At 50.1% G+C, this 26,555-nt stretch overlaps 1 protein-coding gene across 1 annotated transcript in view; it reads right to left on the bottom strand.

Moving 5' to 3' along the window:
* The window catches only part of ACAP1 (ArfGAP with coiled-coil, ankyrin repeat and PH domains 1), a 281,465-nt gene that overhangs the window by 57,690 nt on the left and 197,220 nt on the right, over positions 1 to 26,555 (bottom strand). The window contains exon 9 of the mRNA XM_078670842.1: positions 20,712 to 20,807. Coding sequence (XP_078526968.1) covers positions 20,712 to 20,807 — 96 coding nt within the window. The remainder of the gene's footprint in view (positions 1 to 20,711; positions 20,808 to 26,555) is intronic.

The following is a 26,555-nucleotide window of genomic DNA, read 5'->3' as shown; positions in this document are numbered from 1 at the left end:
AGTAACCCAGCAGCTACCAGGCCATGCCAACCAGAAACACGCCAGAGCAGTAACCCAGCAGATACCAGGCCATGCCACCCAGAAACACGCCAGAGCAGTAACCCAGCAGATACCAGGCCGTGCCACCCAGAAACACGCCAGAGCAGTAACCCAGCAGCTACCAGGCCATGCCAACCAGAAACACGCCAGAGCAGTAACCCAGCAGATACCAGGCCGTGCCACCCGGAAACACGCCAGAGCAGTAACCCAGCAGATACCAGGCCGTGCCACCCAGAAACACGCCAGAGCAGTAACCCAGCAGCTACCAGGCCATGCCACCCAGAAACCTGACAGAGCAGAAACCCAGCCGCTACCAACTCATGCCACCCAGAAACACGCCAGAGCAGTAACCCAGCAGCTACCAGGCCATGCCACCCAGAAACACGCCAGAGCAGTAACCCAGCAGCTACCAGGCCATGCCACCCAGAAACACGCCAGAGCAGTAACCCAGCAGCTACCAGGCCATGCCAACCAGAAACACGCCAGAGCAGTAACCCAGCAGCTACCAGGCCGTGCCACCCAGAAACACGACAGAGCAGTAACCCAGCAGCTACCAGGCCATGCCACCCAGAAACACGCCAGAGCAGTAACCCAGCAGATACCAGGCCTTGCCACCCAGAAACACGCCAGAGCAGTAACCCAGCAGCTACCAGGCCATGCCACCCAGAAACACGCCAGAGCAGTAACCCAGCAGATACCAGGCCGTGCCACCCAGAAACACGCCAGAGCAGTAACCCAGCAGCTACCAGGCCATGCCACCCAGAAACACGCCAGAGCAGTAACCCAGCAGATACCAGGCCGTGCCACCCAGAAACACGACAGAGCAGTAACCCAGCAGATACCAGGCCATGCCACCCAGAAACATGACAGAGCAGTAACCCAGCAGCTACCAGGCCGTGCCACCCAGAAACACGACAGAGCAGTAACCCAGCAGCTACCAGGCCATGCCACCCAGAAACACGCCAGAGCAGTAACCCAGCAGATACCAGGCCGTGCCACCCAGAAACACGCCAGAGCAGTAACCCAGCAGCTACCAAGCCATGCCACCCAGAAACACGCCAGAGCAGTAACCCAGCAGATACCAGGCCGTGCCACCCAGAAACACGCCAGAGCAGTAACCCAGCAGCTACCAGGCCATGCCACCCAGAAACACGCCAGAGCAGTAACCCAGCAGATACCAGGCCGTGCCACCCAGAAACACGACAGAGCAGTAACCCAGCAGATACCAGGCCATGCCACCCAGAAACATGACAGAGCAGTAACCCAGCAGATACCAGGCCGTGCCACACAGAAACACACCAGAGCAGTAACCCAGCAGATACCAGGCCGTGCCACCCAGAAACACGCCAGAGCAGTAACCCAGCAGCTACCAGGCCATGCCACCCAGAAACACGCCAGAGCAGTAACCCAGCAGATACCAGGCCGTGCCACCCAGAAACACGTCAGAGCAGTAACCCAGCAGCTACCAGGCCATGCCACCCAGAAACACGCCAGAGCAGTAACCCAGCAGATACCAGGCCGTGCCACCCAGAAACACGTCAGAGCAGTAACCCAGCAGCTACCAGGCCGTGCCACCCAGAAACACGACAGAGCAGGCACCCAGCAGCTACCAGGTTGTGCCACCCAGAAACACACCAGAGCAGTAACCCAGCAGCTACCGAGCCGTGCCACCCAGAAACATGACAGAGCAGTAACCCAGCAGATACCAGGCCGTGCCACCCAGAAACACGCCAGAGCAGTAACCCAGCAGCTACCAGGCCATGCCACCCAGAAACACGCCAGAGCAGTAACCCAGCAGATACCAGGCCGTGCCACCCAGAAACACGCCAGAGCAGTAACCCAGCAGCTACCAGGCCATGCCACCCAGAAACACGCCAGAGCAGTAACCCAGCAGATACCAGGCCGTGCCACCCAGAAACACGACAGAGCAGTAACCCAGCAGATACCAGGCCGTGCCACCCAGAAACACGCCAGAGCAGTAACCCAGCAGATACCAGGCCGTGCCACCCAGAAACACGACAGAGCAGTAACCCAGCAGATACCACGCCGTGCCACACAGAAACACACCAGAGCAGTAACCCAGCAGCTACCAGGCCGTGCCACCCAGAAACATGACAGAGCAGTAACCCAGCAGCTACCAGGCCGTGCCACCCAGAAACACGCCAGAGCAGTAACCCAGCAGCTACCAGGCCATGCCACCCAGAAACACGCCAGAGCAGTAACCCAGCAGCTACCAGGCCGTGCCACCCGGAAACACGACAGAGCAGTAACCCAGCAGATACCAGGCCATGCCACCCAGAAACCTGACAGAACAGAAACCCAGCTGCTACCAACTCATGCCACCCAGAAACACGCCAGAGCAGTAACCCAGCAGCTACCAGGCCGTGCCACCCAGAAACACGACAGAGCAGTAACCCAGCAGATACCAGGCCGTGCCACCCAGAAACATGCCAGAGCAGTAACCCAGCAGCTACCAGGCCATGCCACCCAGAAACACGCCAGAGCAGTAACCCAGCAGCTACCAGGCCGTGCCACCCAGAAACACGACATTGGTAACCCAGCAGCTACCAGGCCATGCCACCCAGAAACACGCCAGAGCAGTAACCCAGCAGCTACCAGGCCATGCCAACCAGAAACACGCCAGAGCAGTAACCCAGCAGATACCAGGCCGTGCCACCCAGAAACACGACAGAGCAGTAACCCAGCAGCTACCAGGCCATGCCACCCAGAAACACGCCAGAGCAGTAACCCAGCAGATACCAGGCCGTGCCACCCAGAAACACGCCAGAGCAGTAACCCAGCAGATACCAGGCCGTGCCACCCAGAAACACGCCAGAGCAGTAACCCAGCAGCTACCAGGCCATGCCACCCACAAACACGACAGAGCTGGAACCCAGCCGCTACCAGGCCATGCCACCCAGAAACACGCCAGAGCAGTAACCCAGCAGATACCAGGCCGTGCCACCCAGAAACACGCCAGAGCAGTAACCCAGCAGATACCAGGCCGTGCCACCCAGAAACACGCCAGAGCAGTAACCCAGCAGCTACCGAGCCATGCCACCCAGAAACACGCCAGAGCAGTAACCCAGCAGATACCAGGCCGTGCCACCCAGAAACACGCCAGAGCAGTAACCCAGCAGCTACCGAGCCATGCCACCCAGAAACACGCCAGAGCAGTAACCCAGCAGCTACCAGGCCATGCCACCCACAAACACGCCAGAGCAGTAACCCAGCAGCTACCGAGCCATGCCACCCAGAAACACGCCAGAGCAGTAACCCAGCAGATACCAGGCCGTGCCACCCAGAAACACGTCAGAGCAGTAACCCAGCAGCTACCAGGCCGTGCCACCCAGAAACACGCCAGAGCAGTAACCCAGCAGCTACCAGGCCGTGCCACCCAGAAACACGCCAGAGCAGTAACCCAGCAGATACCAGGCCGTGCCACCCAGAAACACGCCAGAGCAGTAACCCAGCAGCTACCAGGCCATGCCACCCAGAAACACGCCAGAGCAGTAACCCAGCAGCTACCAGGCCGTGCCACCCAGAAACACGACATTGGTAACCCAGCAGCTACCAGGCCATGCCACCCAGAAACACGCCAGAGCAGTAACCCAGCAGCTACCAGGCCATGCCAACCAGAAACACGCCAGAGCAGTAACCCAGCAGATACCAGGCCGTGCCACCCAGAAACACGACAGAGCAGTAACCCAGCAGCTACCAGGCCATGCCACCCAGAAACACGCCAGAGCAGTAACCCAGCAGATACCAGGCCGTGCCACCCAGAAACACGCCAGAGCAGTAACCCAGCAGATACCAGGCCGTGCCACCCAGAAACACGCCAGAGCAGTAACCCAGCAGCTACCAGGCCATGCCACCCACAAACACGACAGAGCTGGAACCCAGCCGCTACCAGGCCATGCCACCCAGAAACACGCCAGAGCAGTAACCCAGCAGATACCAGGCCGTGCCACCCAGAAACACGCCAGAGCAGTAACCCAGCAGATACCAGGCCGTGCCACCCAGAAACACGCCAGAGCAGTAACCCAGCAGCTACCGAGCCATGCCACCCAGAAACACGCCAGAGCAGTAACCCAGCAGATACCAGGCCGTGCCACCCAGAAACACGCCAGAGCAGTAACCCAGCAGCTACCGAGCCATGCCACCCAGAAACACGCCAGAGCAGTAACCCAGCAGCTACCAGGCCATGCCACCCACAAACACGCCAGAGCAGTAACCCAGCAGCTACCGAGCCATGCCACCCAGAAACACGCCAGAGCAGTAACCCCCTCACTAACCCTCTAACTGACTCCAAGCTGGAGAACCTGAGAGTGAACGTCACACTCCCCCCCCCCCTTCCCGCACCGCACAAAAAGGCCATATAACAGCTCACCAGGTAACGTTTTTCAGCAACCACAACCAACCAGTCCACGCAGAACATGCCGCACACACACGCAAACCTCATTAACACCCCCCACCCCTTTACTCCCTCCACCCAAAGGCCGACCCCCCCCCCCCCCCTCCCCCAACCCCCCACAGCAAACCATGCATGTCAAGCTCAATGAATTAGAAACAGCCGGCCAACCGGGGTGGACCCTAGGACAGCACCCGAAACACGTTACTGCCAGCTGAGTCCGGCCGGCGGACCGCGATGGAAACCTCACAGTCCTGGCAAACTGGGTGGGGGCTACAGCCGTGGCAGTGACGTAGCATCCGAGAAGCGCTGCTACTCTCCCAAGTAAAACAGCCCCACTCAAGGCGCTATGCGAGTCCCATACAAAGCACTGCTCCCCGGCTGAGAACGGAAAGTATAGCACCCCAGCTGGGAAGCATTGCTGATACTGTCCCATTCGGCGTAGAGGAGCCCGGAGGGCCGGCACTGCCCAGTTGAAAGCACAGTAGGATAGGATAGGATACACATTTATAAAGCGCACGAATGCAAACAGCGTCTTGGCGCTAGTGTAAGAGAGGGGTATCACCTTGATGTCCAGCTATACTTGTGAGAATAACAGAGTTTTTAGAATCTTCCGGAAAGTTCGATGATTGGCCTGCAATCGCCAAGTGGGTGGCAGCTTATTCCATAACTTAGCTGCACGATGAGAGAATGTTTTTCAACCCCATCTGACTCTCCTGATTTTGTCTACTTGCATTAGCCAAGCATTGCTGGCTCTTAATGTCCTGGCTGGAATGTCTTTGGCCCCTCCCCCATGGAGCACTTTATGGACAGTGCATAAGGCCTTAAACTCCACCCTTTGCTGTACGGGGAGCCAAAGGAGGGCTCTAATACCCTTTGACGTAGAACTGCCTTTGGGAAACATTAGCAGCAACCTAGCAGCTGCATTTTGCAAGGACTGTAATTTGTTGCTCTGGGCTTTATCAATCCATAGAAACAACACATTACAGTAGTCTAATTTAGACAACAGAAGGCCCACTACCACTGTTTTTTTGCAGAGCCTGGCCAATGAAAGGGAAATGTTTTCGCAATTTCTTTATGAGGAGGAAACAGGCAGAGGTAAGGCTGTTTACCTGTGCTGAAAAATTGAGCTGACTATCGAAGATTATCCCCAGATTTCTTACTTTAGACACCGGCTTGGGGCATTCCCCTGCACTAGCGCTGAGAAGTAATGGGACAGGCGTGTCTCGAGCAAAGCACAGCAGCGCTGATGCAGGTTCATTCATAGCACAGGAGTCCTGCTGAGAAGAACCAGTACTGTCCCGGCGTTCAGAGCACAGAAGCCCCCTGCTGACAAGAACCGGTACTGTCCTATTCACAGCCCTGCTTAGAAGAACCGGTACTGTCCTATTCCGAGCTTGGGAGCCCTACTGACAAGAACCGGTACTCTCCTATTCAAAGCTCTGATCGGAAGAACCAACATTGTCCCATTCAGTGCATGGGTGACGTACTGAGAAGAACCAATACTGTCCCATTCAGAGCAAGTGAGCCCGGCTGACCAGAACCAGTACTGTCCTATTCAGAGCTCTGCTGAGAACCAGTACTGTCCTATTCAGAGCTCTGCTGAGAACCAGTACTGTCCTATTCAGAGCTCTGCTGAGAACCAGTACTGTCCTATTCAGAGCCCTGCTGAGAACCGGTACTGTCCTATTCAGAGCTCTGCTGAGAACCAGTACTGTCCTATTCAAAGCCCTGCTGAGAACCGGTACTGTCCTGTTCAGAGCTCTGCTAAGAACCAGTACTGTCCTGTTCAGAGCTCTGCTAAGAACCAGTACTGTCCTGTTTAAAGTTCTGCTGAGGAGAAACGGTACTGAAACATTGAAAACACATTGGCCCTGCTTTGAACCGGTACTGTCCTATTCAAAGCACAGAAGCCTGCTGAGAAGTATTGAAACGAGCTCTTTTTAAGCACCGCAGAACTGTTACTAACATATTCAAAGCATAACAGCCCTGCTGAGAATGTACTTTCAAATCTCAGCAGCACTGGTCCCGTTACATTCAATGCACAGGAGCCCGGCCGAGAAGAACCGGGTCTGTCCTATTCAAAGCACAGTAAAAGAATCGATACTGTCCTATTCAAAGCACAGTAAAAGAATCGATACTGTCCTATTCAAAGCACAGTAAAAGAATCGATACTGTCCTATTCAAAGCACAGTAAAAGAATCGATACTGTCCTATTCAAAGCACAGTAAAAGAATCGGTACTGTCCTATTCAAAGCACAGTAAAAGAATCGATACTGTCCTATTCAAAGCACAGTATCCTATTCAAAGCACAGTAAAAGAATCGATACTGTCCTATTCAAAGCACAGTAAAAGAATCGGTACAGTCCTATTCAAAGCACAGTAAAAGAATCGGTACAGTCCTATTCAAAGCACAGTAAAAGAATCGGTACTGTCCTATTCAAAGCACAGTACAAGAATCGGTACAGTCCTATTCAAAGCACAGTAAAAGAATCGGTACTGTCCTATTCAAAGCACAGTAAAAGAATCGGTACAGTCCTATTCAAAGCACAGTAAAAGAATCGGTACTGTCCTATTCAAAGCACAGTAAAAGAATCGGTACAGTCCTATTCAAAGCACAGTAAAAGAATCGGTACTGTCCTATTCAAAGCACAGTAAAAGAATCGGTACAGTCCTATTCAAAGCGGAGGAGCTCTGCTGAGAAGAACCGGTGTTGTCCCTTCAACAGTACTGGTACGGTCACATCTAAAGCATACCCGTTCTGCTGAGCTATAGCAGTACCGGTACTGTCCCTGCTGAGGGTTAACGGTGCTGTCCCATTCAAGGTACTGTAGCTGTTCCTCTGAAAATACGGTGTCCCCTCCCTCGGCGCCCTCTCACTTGTTCAGCTGAGTACCTCTCCTCCTCCTCCCCACTGTCCCTCAACCCCCCTGCCCCCCCCCACCCCACCCACCTCCTTTACCCCTATCCTTCTCTCCACCTTTCCCTCCAAATCCCACTCCATTTTTCGCTCTTCCTCTTAAGTTATAGGTCTCCTCCTAAAGTTGCCCCCCTGCCAGTCACCGCCCCCCCTCCCCAAGACGGCGCCACCCCATACCCCGGCCCCTCCCCCACACACCTGGAGCACCCCTCAGCCAGGTGCAGCCACCCTCGCCCCCTCCGGACACCTAGGTCCGCGCCGGCCTCCTCTGCCACGTCCGGATCCCTCGTCCCCAGCTCCGGCCGGGAAGGAAGCGCTCGCCCCGCCTCCTCCTGTGCCGAGTCCCGGGGCAGGGGAGGGCAGCCGGGGCTCTGCGGGCGCCCCCACCGCCTGGTCCTGGGCACGGCTGCCTCGAACCCCCCCTGAAGCGGCTGGCATCACCCGCCCCTCCCTGAAGCACACAGCACCCCGAGAATGTCTAGGCGCTATAATGTCAAAACCTGTTCCCTAAACAGGGAACCCCGAACCTTTCTGGAATGCATCGAGTTCCAGGGCTCCCTTAAATATTCCTGAATTACAATCCCTCCAAAGGAGTCTCCGATGTATAGAATGACATCACAGCCCCCATCAAATGAATAAAACCCCACAGCCCCCGATCCGATGTCCCCAGACGGACGCCTCAACAGTGATGCTAGAAACGAGGGGTGCAGGAGGGGCTGCAGACCCCAATAAAATACGAGTTTTGCTGAAGGATTAACTGTTCAGGGGCCCTTCAATTTTTTGTCTTCTGTTCTTCTGGCAGTGCTTTCCAAACATTTCAGAATCACAGCCCAATTTATAAAACAACACACTTTCACGACTCAGCTTTAATGGCCACGAGGCAGGCGATCTTTTAATGCAACTAAAACGGTTACTACCTTTGCACACACACTCAGTTTTACTGATAAAACTATTTTGCACACAAATAATGTGTTCAAATTGGCATTCATTGAATACTTATCATTTGTGCATCACCAAATAAAGTGACCAGATTTTTTTGATTCTGTTAAAATCTTTGATCCCTCACACTTCAAAATTACAAAAAAGTGCTTAATTTTTGCTTTCACAACCACTGAATGTATACAGTTAATTTACAGGTATTTACATTTTGTTTAGTTTTTTAAATAAAAGACATCCTGTAGCCTTTCCTTTCACACTCCCTGCACCCCAGCAAAATTGACACATAATTAACTTTCCCTTTCTTTCTCTGACCTCAAATTGTTAAGAATTGTTGTGATTAAGCACTACAGTATGTTACTGCATATCAGATTCCCTTCATTTTATTGTGAAGGGTGCGAAGTTTTCAGAATCTTAAGTAAACAAAGAAATGTATGAGGAGTATTTCTTCCCTGTGAATGATTGAGGAATTGTATTTTTTAGGGGATACTTTAATTTGAGGAAGGCTTGTTGGTTAGCCGAAATGCATCACTGAACTAAGACTTTAGTAAATAAACTGGTTTGTCTAGGAGGGCTTGCGTTAAACTCAAGGATGTGGTAAGTGGGACTGCTCCTGCTACCATGCACCAGCATAGGTAGGTGGGAGCAGCCACATGTTGCAGGATATTTTTATATATATATATATATATATATATATATATATATATATATATATGCAAATCCAACTTGTCACAATTGTGCTTCTCCGCACCGACAGGTTCGCAGACTTCAAAAACACGCCAAAGTCAGTCTTCAAGATATAACTTAAATATTTTGCGGTGCAAGCCATCAGACGCGTTTCGAAGTTTACGTCCTTGCTCACTGATTGGGAGTGATTAGAGTCTATATATATATATATATATATATATATATCGTATAATATAATTTAAGGGGGGAGCCGCAGCCACCGTTAGAAGTCAGCAACAAACTTGTTGTGATGTATGACAAGTAGCCGAAGAGCATCTTCGAGGATTCTTTATTAGTCTTAGTTGCAGGATGGAATGTACATTAGCCCCACCAGGAGCGACCTGCCTGCTGCTCAGCCCATACTCCAACCGTCACACCCCACCACACAGGCACCCAGACCTTCCACTCATGTCCATCACACCAACATTCCACTCAGAACACTCACACTGAGCAGCCAGGAGCCCAGGTAACATAGGAGGTGCATTAATGCTTAAGCAGGATATAACACACAGCCCTCCTTAGAACACTAAAGACGAACTGTATATGTGGACGACCTTCTTGTGCTCTCTCGCTCAGTTTGGTGACCGTTTGTAGTGCCGAGGAGCCCAGATAGATCTTGATAGATAGGTGTCTGCTGTGTTATAAATGGCTACACCGGTTACGTGACAGTGCATGGGGCCCCTCTGTCTTCAGACCCCGTCACAGGTTGTTACTCTAAGAGAGCAGGGGCCCCTCTGTCTTCAGACCCCGTCACAGGGTGTTACTCTAAGGGAGCAGGGGCCCCTCTGTCTACAGACCCCGTCACAGGGTGTTACTCTAAGGGAGCAGGGGCCCCTCTGTCTACAGACCCCGTCACAGGGTGTTACTCTAAGAGAGCAGGGGCCCCTCTGTCTACAGACCCCGTCACAGGGTGTTACTCTAAGGGAGCAGGGGCCCCTCTGTCTACAGACCCCGTCGCAGGGTGTTACTCTAAGAGAAGTAGGGGTCTCCACCATCACATGGTGGTACTAAAAGGGGAGCAGCGGCCTTTCGGTCTTCAGACACCTTCACAGGATGTTACTCTAAGACGAGCAGGGGTCTCTGTCTTCAGACACCGCCATAAGGTACTACTCTAACGGGGAGCAGGGGCCCCTCTGTCTTCAGACACAGTTATGTTATGGGGTTTTGTAAAGTGCGCAGCTGCCCCAGCAACGGCGCGTCCCAGCGCTATAATGCACCGGTCATAAGCAAACCAGAAAGAACACAGAAAGCAGTTATGCGGTGAAGAGGTGAGTTTTGATGTCTTTACGGAAGAGAGAATGATTTCGGATATTCCCGGTACGTGCAGGAAGGAAGTTCAAAAGCTTAGGGGCACAAACGCGGAAGGAGCGTCCTCCAGCCCGTACTCTCTTAAACCGGGGGGGCAACAGCTAGGTGCTGGTCCATGGAGCGTAGGTGGCGGGTGGGTATGTAGGACACTGAGACAGGCCAGGATTGCGGGAGATTGGACAAACATGATTCTGTGGGCGATACAAAGAGTCTTAAATTGAATACGTTTCTCCACCGGCAACCAATGCAATTTGCGGATGGAGCCAGCGATGGAACACATTCCCGGCAGGCCAAGGAGAGCCTGGGCCGCCGCATTTTGTACCCTTTGTAGACGCATTATATCGGCACTATTGGCCCCAATATATAGGGAGCTGGCTTATATGGAAAGTACTGTGGCCTGAATGATCTCGGGTGCTACAATCGAAGAAACCCAATAGAGGCTTAAGCCCACGTAGGAGTCCGAAGCATACCCCGGCGACTACCTTAGTCTGGGCCTGAAAAGTAAGGGCAAAGTCTCTCCAGACTCCCAGATTTTTTTACTGCCGGTTTAGGGGACAGCATAAGACCCAGAGAGGAAGGCCACCAATCATCACTCCACAGATGGATGTCTTGTGGGACACCCCCGCGCCGCACGGCCACCAGCTGCTGCGTGTGCCCCTGCCCGCCCTCTGCCTCGCTACTGCCTCGTTTTGCCGGCTGCCGGCTGCCCCCGCAGTAGGGTTTGTTTTGACAAACATTTGTGCCTGTTTTCTTTCCTTAACTCCGTGCATCTCCTTTATTCTTTCCTTTTTTTTTTTCCTGTTTTGTCCAACAGTTGTGCTTGTGTAGTATTCTCCGTGTATCTTGGTATCTTTCCCCTCATACCCCTTGTTTTGTAGCAGATTTGTGCCTGTTTTGTTCATCCCCCTCCTTCGTGTTGTCCGCCGCCCTCCACCCTCCCTTCCCGCCACCGCCGCTTGTCCCCGCCCCTTTCTTCTCTTCTGTATCCCTCCCCGCTCCCGCCTCCCAGCTGCTCCGCCCACCCGCGCACTTGGCCTTAAATGGCGACCGTGCGACGCAGGTGAGTGTGACCCACTTGTGGGACACCCCCGCGCCGCACGGCCACCAGCTGCTGCGTGTGCCCCTGCCCGACCTCTGCCTCGCTACTGCCTCGTTTTGCCGGCTGCCGGCTGCCCCCGCAGTAGGGTTTGTTTTGACAAACATTTGTGCCTGTTTTCTTTCCTTAACTCCGTGCATCTCCTTTATTCTTTCCTTTTTTTTTCCTGTTTTGTCCAACAGTTGTGCTTGTGTAGTATTCTCCGTGTATCTTGGTATCTTTCCCCTCATACCCCTTGTTTTGTAGCAGATTTGTGCCTGTTTTGTTCATCCCCCTCCTTCGTGTTGTCCGCCGCCCTCCACCCTCCCTTCCCGCCACCGCCGCTTGTCCCCGCCCCTTTCTTCTCTTCTGTATCCCTCCCCGCTCCCGCCTCCCAGCTGCTCCGCCCACCCGCGCACTTCGCCTTAAATGGCGACCGTGCGAACGCGCAGCGGTCACGCGCAGCGGGCGCGCCGATCGTGCGCCGAAGGCGCGCCAAAGGTAAGCCCGTCTGCGCCCGTCCGCGACCGGACCGCGACCAGCGCCAGGACCCCTGGACCTCGACGAGCCCGACCGACCCGCAGGACGTACTCCGCCGCCACCCTCAACGCACTCAACACCGGCCGACGCCCAGAGTGCCACCAAGCCACTCCACGACACACCCACGGACCTTTCAGCTGCCACGCCTGCAAGTTCGCCTGCATCCGGACCTGCCTCACACCAGCACCCGCCAAATCGAACACCAGCAGCACACACCTCAAGTGCATCCTGCTCAACACCCGTTCCGTCCACAGACACGCCGTAGAACTCTGGAACCTCCTAGACGCCACAGCCCCTGACGTTGCCTTCCTCACGGAGACCTGGATGAACGCCTCTTCTGCTCCCGACATCGCCATCGCCATCCCAGAAGGCTACAAGATCGTCCGCAGGGACCGCAACGCCAACCAGATGGGAGGAGGCATCGCCATCATCCACAGGAACACCATCCGTCTCACGACCAGCACCGACAACACCCTGACCAGCGCCGAACACCTGCATTTCCAGATCCACACCAACCCGAACACCACCCTCAGAGGCACCCTGATCTACCGACCCCCCGGACCACGCACACATTTCAGCGAGGACATCGCCGACTTCGTCAGCCCGCATGCCCTCCCCTCCGCTGACTACATCCTCCTGGGAGACCTCAACTTCCATCTGGAAAACAACAACGACCGCAACTCCAGCACCCTGCTCGACAACCTCGCCAACCTGGGACTCAAGCAACTGGTGTCCACCCCCACCCACCGCGCCGGACACACACTCGACGCAGTCTTCTCCTCCAGCAAAGACGTCAGCTTCAGCCACGCCACTGAGCTTCAATGGACGGACCACAGCTGCGTCCACTTCACCTTCAAGAGAACGACGACCCACCACCACCAGCAACAGACCGCCCGCAGAAGCTGGAACAAGATCACAGCAGACCAGCTCGCCACGTCCCTGAGCCAGCACCCTCCTGCCAGCTCAGCAGACCCCAGCCAGGCCGCCGACAACCTCACGAAGTGGATCAGCATCTGCGCGGACGAGCTCGCCCCTCTGAGGACCCCGCCTAGCAGACCCGGCAGCAAGAAGGCCCCATGGTTCACCGACGAACTCAAGAGCTCCAAGAAGAACTGCCGAGCCCTCGAGAAAGTCTGGAAAAGGGAACCGACACCGGACAACAGGACCTCCTTCAAACTCGCCACCCGGAAACACCACCAGCTGATCCGCGCCGCCAAGAAAACAGCATTCAAGGACCGGCTGGACAACAACGCACACAACTGCAAGGAACTCTTCAACATCGTGAAAGAGCTTTCCAACCCCAGCGCAGGAAACAACGACATCACCCCATCGCAAGACCTCTGCAACTCCCTCGCTTCATACTTCCACAACAAGATCACGGACATACACAACAGCTTCAACATCCAACCAACGCACACCATGACCGAACAACCACCCCCCACCACCACCCTCCACGCCTGGACCCCGATCAGCACCGAAGACACCATCCGCACGATGAACTCCATCCACTCCGGATCACCAACCGACCCCTGCCCTCACCACGTCTTCAACCAGGCCGACGCAGTCATCGCACCCCACCTGCGAGACATCATCAACACATCCTTCGACACCGCCACCTTCCCGGAGAGCTGGAAGCACGCCGAACTCAGCGCTCTACTCAAGAAACCAACAGCGGACCCCACCGACCTCAAGAACTACCGCCCCATCTCGCTCCTCCCGTTTCCAGCCAAAGTCATTGAGAAGAACGTCAACAAGCAGATGGCCGCCTTCCTCGAGACGAACGGATCCCTCGACCCCTCACAGTCCGGCTTCCGAGCCAATCACAGCACCGAGACCGCCCTCATCGCCGCCACCGATGACATCCGAGCCCTGATGGACAATGGAGAAACAGCGGCCCTCATCCTCCTTGACCTCTCCGCGGCCTTCGACACGGTCTGCCACCGCACCCTAGTGCAGCGCCTCGACAACGCCGGAGTCCAGGGGAAGGCACTGGAATGGATCATCTCCTTCCTCGACGGAAGAACACAGAGAGTCCGCCTACCACCGTACAAGTCAGAGGCCACCGAAGTCATCTGCGGCGTCCCCCAAGGATCCTCTCTGAGCCCAACCCTCTTCAACGTCTACATGAGCCCCCTCGCGGCCATCGTACGCAAACACAACCTCAGCATTATCTCCTACGCCGACGACACCCAGCTGATCCTCTCCCTGACCAACAACCCCGCCGCCGCCAGAGCCAACCTGCACGAAGGGATGAAAGAGGTAGCCGAGTGGATGACGACCAGCCGCCTGAAACTAAACTCGGACAAGACGGAGGTCCTCATCCTGGGCCCCTCGCCCTCCGCCTGGGACGACTCCTGGTGGCCCCCCGCCCTGGGTACCGCACCCAAACCGACGGACCACGCACGCAACCTGGGCTTCATCCTGGACTCCTCCCTCTCCATGACCAGGCAAGTCAACAACGTCTCCTCGGCGTGCTTCAACATCCTGCGCATGCTACGGAAGATCTTCTGGTGGATCCCCACCGAGACCAGGAAGACCGTCACCCAGGCCCTCGTCACCAGCCGGCTGGACTACGGCAACGCCCTCTACGCCGGGACCACCGCCAAACTCCAGAAGAGACTCCAGCGGATCCAGAACGCCTCAGCCAGACTCATCCTCGACCTCCCACGAACCAGCCACATCTCCGGACATCTGAGAGACCTTCACTGGCTCCCCGTCAACAAAAGAATCACGTTCCGCCTCCTCACCCACGCACACAAAGCCCTACACAACCAAGGCCCGAGCTACCTCAACAGCCGAATCAACTTCCACGCTCCCAGACGCCACCTCCGATCAGCCAACCTCGCCCTCGCCGCTGTCCCCCGCATCCGAAGAGCGACATCAGGAGGAGGGTCCTTCTCCTACCTGGCCGCCAAGACCTGGAACTCCCTCCCGACCGACCTGCGCCTGACCCAGGACCACCTCTCCTTCAGGAGGAAGCTGAAGACCTGGCTGTTCGAGCAGTAGCGGCACCCCCCCCCCCCCAGCGCCTTGAGACCCTTCGGGTAGGTAGCGCGCTCTATAAGTGTCATTGATTGATTGATTGATTGCCCACCAACAAGACCTCCGATTTGTTAGCATTGAGTTGGAGACACTTGGCCGTCACCCAATCTGCAATGGCTGTTAGATCTTCTTTAAACTTGAGTGCATCCTGCCCAAGAGTCGTCAGATAGTGCTACCATCAGCTGTATGTCATCCGCGAAAGATACCGCAGCTAATCCTCTGTTCCTGGCTACTGCTGCCAGAGGTTGGATATAGATGTTAAAAAGGGTTGGGCTTAGAGCCGAACCCTGTGGAACCCCTTGGTGGACGGCATGTACCTGGGAGCAGAAGGGAGGATCAGACACCTGGAAAGTACGCTCCGCTAGGAAAGAGGAGAGCCAGCCCAGGGCAGCACCGCCAACACCGATGTCCTCCAAGCACTGCAGCAGGATCTGATGGACACAGTGTCGAACGCAGCACTCCGATCCAGTAAAATTAAAGCTGAGGTGTGACTGACATCTAACGTGCCTCTCGAATATTCTGTCACAGCCAGAAGGGCGGACTCAGTGCTGTGACGAGGGCAGAAGCCGTTCTGGGATGGGTCGAGCAGATTGTTATCTTCTAAAAAGTTTGTGAGAATGGCATTAATATGGGCTTCAGTGATCTTGGAGGCGAACGGGAGGAAGCAGATAGGGCGGAAGCTCTCTGGTTTGGACGCATCCAGCGTGGGCTTCTTCAACAGAGGAACCACCATGGCCTGATTCCATGCAGTGGGAACCACGCAGAGGACAGAGATAGATTGATGAGTTTGCAATAGGGGTAAAGAAGTTGAGGTAAAAATTTCTGGAATTGGTCTGGTTTTAGGGGGTCAGCAGGGGATCCTGATTTAAGTTTACTGCAGATAGTCTGCATCCCTTCTTGAGCGAGCGCCGGGAAAACAGAGAGCACCGGGGAATCGCAGGACCTCAGTGAGGGGCTGGCCCTAGTTTCAGTGTGGGGGAGTTTTACAGATATCCTCGACCTTCTTGATAAAGAAGGCAGCAAGGCTCTCGCATTGCTGATTGGAGGAAGGAGGGGTGGCTTGAGGCTACCCTGAGGATTTAAGGTCCTTGAGCAGAAAAAAGACACGTTTAGCAAGATTACTGTTAAGTCTGATCTCATTGGAATACTAGGCAGCTCTTTCCTTCTGAATGGCTCTATGGTAGAACTTGATGGCTGCACAATATTGTGTTTTCAGGATAGGGTCATAGTCCTGCCTCCATGCCCGTTCCAGCCTTTTACAGCTTTTCCGGATTGAAGCCAGGTTGTCATTGTACCATGGACTGGACTGGGTAATACGGCTCTGAGACCACCTGGCTGGAATAAGATTTGAGTGAGTGTGTCAGGGTACTCTCTGCCACATCTGGGTTATTGGGGAGGCTGGGCATTTGATTCCAGAGGAGAGTGCAGAAGTGCTCAGGGTCGAGTTTATGCCAGGGGCCCCTTAAGACCGATTTACGTGCTGTACCCTGAAGCGACCCCACTACCAACAGTGACATGGTTACCAAATAATGGTCAGACCAGCTCATAGGGACAGGTGGATTAACTATAGGTGTCCCGCAGAATGAGTACATCCCAGGACGCGCCGGATCAATCGCAAGGCTACAAGATCTGCTAAAAAATTGCCAATTTCACGGTCATGACCGGCATCCAAGTGTAAATTGAGGTCTCCAATAATACTGAAATTAGCTGGTCTGATGGCGAGTATACCAGAGGTTGCAGTAAGCGCATCACCGAACTCCTTAGATGGCCCAGGAGGGCGATAGATTAGGAGCCCAGATCGCGTGAAATTAGCATTCAGGAGAATCCTAAACCGTGCACACTCACAGCCCACCAGGGTCTCTTTGATTAGGGTGCACATGTATCCAGTTTTAAAGTTGATTGCGATACCACCACCTCGGGCCCCTTCTCATGAGTGTCATAATGTTGTAACCTTAGGGTATGGCTAAGCCAGGTTCCGCCTCCGTGTTGTCGATGAGCCATGTCTCAGTAAGAAAGAGAATATCCGGTGCCTCATCGTGAAGTAAATCAAATACTTCAGCGAAGTGCTTTACTAGGGAGCGGCAATTCAAACTAAAAAGTTTGATAGAGTACAGGGAGGGGGAAGGAGAGACGGCGTTAGATAGAAAGAACAAGCATTTGCAATGCAATAGGTCTCGCATTAGGAACGTTTGAGCTATTGATATTGTAAATGACAATTTTTTTATTTATGTGTTGTTTTTGAAAATAGCTAAATTATTATTAGCTTTGTCATTTACAATGCCAATAGTTATAACTTTCGCAAATGTGACACCTATAGCATTTGTAATGCAACATGTTTTGTATTTACGTGACTTAGATGTATTGATATTACAAATAACAATGGCTTTTAATTTTTTTAAATAATGAATACTTAAATAAAAGTGATTGTAATTTATAATGGCAATAGCTTAAACTTTTTTAAATAACTTTTGTGAAGATTATGTTCAGTGTATTTTATTGTGACGAAAATCCAAGAACAGAAGTGAAATATTAACATCTTTTTGTGACATTTGTAATAAAGCTTGAAACATTGAGAGAACATATTTGAACCAGTGAGGCTGTGGTGGCGCTGAGTGATGCTGTGGTGGCGCTGAGTGATGCTGTAGTTGCACTGAGTGATGCTGTGGTTGTGCTGAGTGATGCTGTGGTGGCGCTGAGTGATGCTGTGGTGGCGCTGAGTGATGCTGTGGTTTGCGCTGAGTGATGCTGTGGTTTGCGCTGAGTGATGCTGTGGTTTGCGCTGAGTGATGCTGTGGTGGTGCTAAGTGGTGGTGCTGAGTGGTGCTGAGTGGTGCTGAGTGGTGGTGCTGTGGTGGAGCTGTGGTGGAGCTGAGTGGGATAGTCTTTTACTGTGATGGGTAGTGGGTGGTCAGTTGTGCTGTGTGTATGGAGAGTGTGGAGTCCATGTAGTAGAATCTCTGTTGAGTTGTGTTAAATGAAAGGTAAGGACTCCAATGGGTCAGGTGGGATGCATGCTGCTCTGCTCAGGGTGGTATGAATGTTGCATTGCTTTGCATGGAGGTTGGGGACTGTACTGGTTGGTATTCTCATTGCAGTGTTTTTCATAGTTGCATGAGTGGAGAGTGTGTACTCCACCGTGTGGGTATACCTGTTTCTCGGTTTTGCTTATAGTCTTGCAGGTTTGTGTTGTCCTCTTTTCGTGTTTTCTTCCACTTTGATAGTTTTATCCCATTTATTTCCACGTACACTCATGTGGGTGTGGACTGAAGCTGTTGTGTGAAGACTTTGTGTAATTGTAAGGAATGATGGTGATGAGATGAAAGTGTTGAGTGATTGTATTGTTCTGTGTGCCTGGATAGAGTAGTCAGAGTTTTAAGGTGAATGGTATACATTTACAGGGGATGCAAGAGTGTTTTGCTGCCGGAGGGGAGTAAGAAGCTGTGTTACTGCTGGTTGCTGCTGTGTAGTTGCGGGCTGTGGTTATGCTTTATGTATACGCCATGTGAAATATATCATTTTATCTGGGATAGTATTTAACCTAAGGGGTTGTTTTCATTTGTTTTGATGCAAAGTGGTACTTGTCCATCTTTGTTTTTCTGTAGGATGAAGGACATCTGTTATTTTTTCTCTACTCCTGAGTGTCAGTCTCCTCAGCTCTGTTTTCTGTGGATTTTATTATGCGTGAGTGTTCTGTATGCTCGGAGTATCGGAGCTGCGGGTGACTGCAGAGGCAGAGCCGTAAAGATCCGTCTCTGGGAGGCGTCAGCACATCTGTACTTCCTGACTAGAAAAGCCTACATAAAACATGGCGCGTGCGCTGCTGCTTCTTGATGTAACAGAGAGGGGTCACCTCTGGGCGGTAGAAAGGTGGGAAGATGGAGGGAACAGAGGACTGATGGGGAGAGGAGCAAGAAGGTACAAATGAAACTAGAACTAATGAGGGGCTGAGATAGTGGACGGAGAGCGGCAGAGGAGAGGGGGACAGGCAAGTGTAAATGTGAGAAAGTAAGGCGAGAAAGAGAAACAGTGCGAGGGAAAGCAGGAAACCTGCCCTTTTCCTGACAACTACCTGCATTTGAACTGTTAGCCTCTCCAATTAGCATACATTTGCATACAGAGAATGGGAAAAACAGATGCCAGCATATTTTTGGTGGAGCGGCCGGGCGATGAATAGGAGGCAATAGAAAGAGACCACCTGATGATGTCATAGAGAGATGCGAGGGTGTGAGCAGAGGGAAGATGACGTGGGGAAGAGTTCCAAAGCTAAGAGGCACGAAGGGAGAAAGTGCGGGAGCAGCTGTGATTGCACGGGGACGAAGAGCATCCAGCAGATACGGAGACAGAATAGTGTGTGCAAGGGAGAGCACGAGTGTGCACAAGGGGATGAAGCCAAGGAGTACCAGCCGATGGAGCCATTTAAATACGATGCACCGACATAATTGGAGAAGGAACCGGAAGTCATGGAACGGGTGAAAGGGAATGGAGAGTACTGCAGTGGGAGAAGATCTGATCAGGAAGTGAGTTGCGGAACTGAATGTGGTTTAAGGAGTTGCAACTCAACAAGGAGGAAAAGCAGTAGTCAACGCATGCAAAACAGGGTAATATTTTGGTAGGGAATCATGTTGGCATGGCATGTGAGAATATTTAGCAGGTTAACAGGCAACATAACAAGACAAGTCGGGCGGCACAACAGGGGCAGAAAAAAAAAACGTGCCCACGAAATGAAAGTAAAAAACGCGGCCGCGAAATGAAAGCCTTTGATGCAGCAAGGGGCGGAGCGGATCCCTTTGAAGAGCTGCTGGAGGCACCAAGCTGGGGAACAGATGGCTGGCTTTGATGTGCACACGCGTTTTATGTCAATGCGCTTGCGCATTGAGCTTGCTTTTCACGGGCACTGCATGAAATCGCCAGTTTGGTTAAGCTCTGGTTAAGCCCCTATATTCTCGCAAGCGCATTGACAGGCGAGACCTAAAAAACCGCACTGAAGGCAGCAGAAGGGGCCTTTGAGTGAGGCACCAAGGTGAGAAGAACATGGGCTTACCTCCTTACTAATGGCAAGTAGGTCCTCTCGGGAGTATATATTTTTTGCGAGAACAGGCCGGCAGCATGTCTGGCGTCGTCCAGCCGCTGACGGGTTTGCCTTTGGCGCGCCAGCGGCGCGTCTGCACCACGGCAGGCATTAAATGGACGGGGGCACAACTGGCTCCTCGCGGTCCGCTTCTGATTGGTTGAAAAGAGCCAATCAGAGCTCAACCTGTCTGTGACATGCGAAAGAGAGAAAATGTGCCAAAACACAAGAAAAACACAACACAAAGACTAAAATCAGTGAGGGGAGTTTAAAATATAGAGGGTAAAGCAGCATCAGCGCACGTTAGATAGCATGGTCAGAACAGTAGTCAAAATGTTGTTACTTAAAGGGGAGCAGGGGCCCCCCTGTCTTCAGACCCCGTCACAGAGAGTTACTTTAAGGAGGGAAGGGGCCTCTTTGTCTTCAGACCCAGTTACTGTGTGTTACTCTAAGGGGAGCAGGGGTCCCTCTGTCTTCAGACACCTTCACAGTGTGTTAGTTGAAGGGGAGCAGGGGCCTCTGTCTTCAGAATCCATCACTGGGGGTTACTCAGGGTGTTACTCTCCATCACACAGTGTTTCTCTGGTGGTAGAAAGCTGGATGCTGGGCTCTTTCTGTGCTGTCTGACACCATTGCATTCACCTACCTGGGCAGCCAGGTTCTGCCTGTACTTCTCCAGCTCCTGCAGGGCCCGGTATCCTTGCTGGAAGTAGCAAAACTGAGCCTCCATAAAGGTGAGCATCTGGCGGAGGAAGAGAGAAGCACATTAAAGAGGAGTCTGAGTTCAAATGGGAAATTACATCAAAGAGCAGGGAGGGACTAACTAAACCCGAGAGCAACAAAGGATCAAAGGGGGGACATCGGAAAGCAAGAGGAGAAGGGATGAAGGGGCACCAGGGAGTAAAGAGGGATCAACAGTGAACATCTGCATTAGAAAGGTGAGGGATCAAAGGTGAACATCTAGAATAGAAAATTGAGGGATCAAAGGAACATCTAGAATAGAAAGGTGAGGGATCAAAGGTGAACATCTAGAATAGAAAAGTGAGGGATCAAAGGTGAACATCTAGAATAGAAAGGTGAGGGATCAAAGGTGAGCATCTAGAATAGAAAGGTGAGGGATCAAAGCAACATCTAGAATAGAAAGGTGAGGGATCAAAGCAACATCTAGAATAGAAAGGTGAAGGATCAAAGGTGAACATCTAGAACAGAAAGGTGAGGGATCAAAGGAACATCTAGAATAGAAAAGTGAGGGATCAAAGGTGAACATCTAGAATAGAAAAGTGAGGGATCAAAGGTGAACATCTAGAATAGAAAAGTGAGGGATCAAAGGTGAACATCTAGAATAAAAAAGTGAGGGATCAAAGGAACATCTAGAATAGAAAGGTGAGGGATCAATGGTGAACATCTAGAATAGAAAGGTGAGGGATCAAAGGTGAACATCTAGAATAGAAAGGTGAGGGATCAAAGCAACATCTAGAATAGAAAGGTGAAGGATCAAAGGTGAACATCTAGAACAGAAAGGTGAGGGATCAAAGGAACATCTAGAATAGAAAAGTGAGGGATCAAAGGTGAACATCTAAAATAGAAAGGTGAGGGATCAAAGGTGAACATCTAGAATAGAAAAGTGAGGGATCAAAGGTGAACATCTAGAATAAAAAAGTGAGGGATCAAAGGAACATCTAGAATAGAAAGGTGAGGGATCAAAGGTGAACATCTAGAATAGAAAGGTGAGGGATCAAAGCAACATCTAGAATAGAAAGGTGAGGGATCAAAGCAACATCTAGAATAGAAAGGTGAAGGATCAAAGGTGAACATCTAGAACAGAAAGGCGAGGGATCAAAGGAACATCTAGAATAGAAAAGTGAGGGATCAAAGGTGAACATCTAAAATAGAAAGGTGAGGGATCAAAGGTGAACATCTAGAATAGAAAGGTGAGGGATCAAAGGTGAACATCTAGAATAGAAAAGTGAGGGATCAAAGGTGAACATCTAGAATAGAAAAGTGAGGGATCAAAGGAACATCTAGAATAGAAAGGTGAGGGATCAAAGGTGAACATCTAGAATAGAACGGTGAGGGATCAAAGGTGAACATCTGGAACAGAAAGGTGAGGGATCAAAGGGGAACATCTAGAATAGAAAGGTGAGGGATCAAAGGAACATCTAGAATAGAAAGGTGAGGGATCAAAGGTGAACATCTAGAATAGAAAATTGAGGGATCAAAGGTGAACATCTAAAATAGAAAAGTGAGGGATCAAAGGTGAACATCTAAAATAGAAAAGTGAGAGATCAAAGGTCAACATCTAGAACAGAAAAGTGAGGGATCAAAGGAACATCTAGAATAGAAAGGTGAGGGATCAAAGGTGAACATCTAGAATAGAAAGGTGAGGGATCAAAGCAACATCTAGAATAGAAAGGTTAAGGATCAAAGGTGAACATCTAGAACAGAAAGGTGAGGGATCAAAGGAACATCTAGAATAGAAAAGTGAGGGATCAAAGGTGAACATCTAAAATAGAAAGGTGAGGGATCAAAGGTGAACATCTAGAATAGAAAAGTGAGGGATCAAAGGTGAACATCTAGAATAGAAAGGTGAGGGATCAAAGGTGAACATCTAGAATAGAAAGGTGAGGGATCAAAGCAACATCTAGAATAGAAAGGTGAAGGATCAAAGGTGAACACCTAGAGCAGAAAGGTGAGGGATCAAAGGAACATCTAGAATAGGAAGGTGAAGGATCAAAGGTGAACATCTAGAACAGAAAGGTGAGGGATCAAAGGAACATCTAGAATAGACAAGTGAGGGATCAAAGGTGAACATCTAAAATAGAAAGGTGAGGGATCAAAGGTGAACATCTAGAATAGAAAGGTGAGGGATCAAAGCAACATCTAGAATAGAAAGGTGAGGGATCAAAGCAACATCTAGAATAGAAAGGTGAGGGATCAAAGGTGAACATCTAGAATAGAAAAGTGAGGGATCAAAGGGGAACATCTAGAATAGAAAAGTGAGGGATCAAAGGTGAACATCTAGAATAGAAAAGTGAGGGATCAAAGGAACATCTAGAATAGAAAGGTGAGGGATCAAAGGTGAACATCTGGAACAGAAAGGTGAGGGATCAAAGGGGAACATCTAGAATAGAAAGGTGAGGGATCAAAGGAACATATAGAATAGAAAGGTGAGGGATCAAAGGTGAACATCTAGAATAGAAAAGTGAGGGATCAAAGGTGAACATCTAAAATAGAAAAGTGAGGGATCAAAGGTGAACATCTAAAATAGAAAAGTGAGAGATCAAAGGTGAACATCTAGAATAGAAAAGTGAGGGATCAAAGGAACATCTAGAATAGAAAGGTGAGGGATCAAAGGTGAACATCTAGAATAGAAAGGTGAGGGATCAAAGCAACATCTAGAATAGAAAGGTGAAGGATCAAAGGTGAACATCTAGAACAGAAAGGTTAGGGATCAAAGGAACATCTAGAATCGAAAAGTGAGGGATCAAAGGAACATCTAGAATAGAAAGGTGAGGGATCAAAGGTGAACATCTAGAATAGAAAGGTGAGGGATCAAAGCAACATCTAGAATAGAAAGGTGAAGGATCAAAGGTGAACATCTAAAATAGAAAGGTGAGGGATCAAAGGTGAACATCTAGAATAAAAAAGTGAGGGATCAAAGGTGAACATCTAGAATAGAAAAGTGAGGGATCAAAGGTGAACATCTAGAATAGAAAAGTGAGGGATCAAAGGTGAACATGTAGAATAGAAAAGTGAGGGATCAAAGGTGAACATCTAGAATAGAAAAGTGAGGGATCAAAGGAACATCTAGAATAGAAAGGTGAGGGATCAAAGGTGAACATCTAGAATAGAAAGGTGAGGGATCAAAGGAACATCTAGAATAGAAAGGTGAGGGTTCAAAGGTAAACATCTAGAATAGAAAGGTGAGGGATCAAAGCAACATCTAGAATAGAAAGGTGAAGGATCAAAGGTGAACATCTAGAATAGAAAAGTGAGGGATCAAAGGTGAACATCTAGAATAGAAAGGTGAGGGATCAAAGGTGAACATCTGGAACAGAAAGGTGAGGGATCAAAGGGGAACATCTAGAATAGAAAGGTGAGGGATCAAAGGAACATCTAGAATAGAAAGGTGAGGGATCAAAGGTGAACATCTAGAATAGAAAAGTGAGGGATCAAAGGTGAACATCTAGAATAGAAAAGTGAGGGATCAAAGGAACATCTAGAATAGAAAGGTGAGGGATCAAAGGTGAACATCTAGAATAGAAAGGTGAGGGATCAAAGGTGAACATCTGGAACAGAAAGGTGAGGGATCAAAGGGGAACATCTAGAATAGAAAGGCGAGGGATCAAAGGAACATCTAGAATAGAAAGGTGAGGGATCAAAGGTGAACATCTAGAATAGAAAGGTGAGGGATCAAAGCAACATCTAGAATAGAAAGGTTAAGGATCAAAGGTGAACATCTAGAACAGAAAGGTGAGGGATCAAAGGAACATCTAGAATAGAAAAGTGAGGGATCAAAGGTGAACATCTAAAATAGAAAGGTGAGGGATCAAAGGTGAACATCTAGAATAGAAAAGTGAGGGATCAACGGTGAACATCTAGAATAGAAAGGTGAGGGCTCAAAGGTGAACATCTAGAATAGAAAGGTGAGGGATCAAAGCAACATCTAGAATAGAAAGGTGAAGGATCAAAGGTGAACACCTAGAACAGAAAGGTGAGGGATCAAAGGAACATCTAGAATAGGAAGGTGAAGGATCAAAGGTGAACATCTAGAACAGAAAGGTGAGGGATCAAAGGAACATCTAGAATAGAAAAGTGAGGGATCAAAGGTGAACATCTAAAATAGAAAGGTGAGGGATCAAAGGTGAACATCTAGAATAGAAAGGTGAGGGATCAAAGGTGAACATCTAGAATAGAAAAGTGAGGGATCAAAGGTGAACATCTAGAATAGAAAAGTGAGGGATCAAAGGTGAACATCTAGAATAGAAAAGTGAGGGATCAAAGGAACATCTAGAATAGAAAGGTGAGGGATCAAAGGTGAACATCTAGAATAGAAAGGTGAGGGATCAAAGGTGAACATCTGGAACAGAAAGGTGAGGGATCAAAGGGGAACATCTAGAATAGAAAGGCGAGGGATCAAAGGAACATCTAGAATAGAAAGGTGAGGGATCAAAGGTGAACATCTGGAACAGAAAGGTGAGGGATCAAAGGGGAACATCTAGAATAGAAAGGTGAGGGATCAAATGAACATATAGAATAGAAAGGTGAGGGATCAAAGGTGAACATCTAGAATAGAAAAGTGAGGGATCAAAGGTGAACATCTAAAATAGAAAAGTGAGGGATCAAAGGTGAACATCTAAAATAGAAAAGTGAGAGATCAAAGGTGAACATCTAGAATAGAAAAGTGAGGGATCAAAGGAACATCTAGAATAGAAAGGTGAGGGATCAAAGGTGAACATCTAGAACAGAAAGGTGAGGGATCAAAGCAACATCTAAAATAGAAAGGTGAAGGATCAAAGGTGAACATCTAGAACAGAAAGGTTAGGGATCAAAGGAACATCTAGAATAGAAAAATGAGGGATCAAAGGAACATCTAGAATAGAAAGGTGAGGGATCAAAGGTGAACATCTAGAATAGAAAGGTGAGGGATCAAAGCAACATCTAGAATAGAAAGGTGAAGGATCAAAGGTGAACATCTAGAACAGAAAGGTGAGGGATCAAAGGAACATCTAGAATAGAAAAGTGAAGGATCAAAGGTGAACATCTAAAATAGAAAGGTGAGGGATCAAAGGTGAACATCTAGAATAAAAAAGTGAGGGATCAAAGGTGAACATCTAGAATAGAAAAGTGAGGGATCAAAGGTGAACATCTAGAATAGAAAAGTGAGGGATCAAAGGTGAACATCTAGAATAGAAAAGTGAGGGATCAAAGGTGAACATCTAGAATAGAAAAGTGAGGGATCAAAGGAACATCTAGAATAGAAAGGTGAGGGATCAAAGGTGAACATCTAGAATAGAAAGGTGAGGGATCAAAGGAACATCTAGAATAGAAAGGTGAGGGATCAAAGGTAAACATCTAGAATAGAAAGGTAAAGGATCAAAGGTGAACATCTAGAATAGAAAAGTGAGGGATCAAAGGTGAACATCTAGAATAGAAAGGTGAGGGATCAAAGGTGAACATCTAGAATAGAAAGGTGAGGGATCAAAGCAACATCTAGAATAGAAAGGTGAAGGATCAAAGGTGAACACCTAGAACAGAAAGGTGAGGGATCAAAGGAACATCTAGAATAGGAAGGTGAAGGATCAAAGGTGAACATCTAGAACAGAAAGGTGAGGGATCAAAGGAACATCTAGAATAGAAAAGTGAGGGATCAAAGGTGAACATCTAAAATAGAAAGGTGAGGGATCAAAGGTGAACATCTAGAATAGAAAGGTGAGGGATCAAAGGTGAACATCTAGAATAGAAAAGTGAGGGATCAAAGGTGAACATC

This window comes from Lissotriton helveticus, chromosome 12 (genome assembly GCF_964261635.1).
Source record: "Lissotriton helveticus chromosome 12, aLisHel1.1, whole genome shotgun sequence".
In the NCBI taxonomy this organism is placed as follows: Eukaryota; Metazoa; Chordata; class Amphibia; order Caudata; family Salamandridae; genus Lissotriton; species Lissotriton helveticus.
The sequence above is the reverse complement of the archived record's forward strand: the minus strand, read 5'-3'. Positions and strand labels throughout refer to the sequence as shown.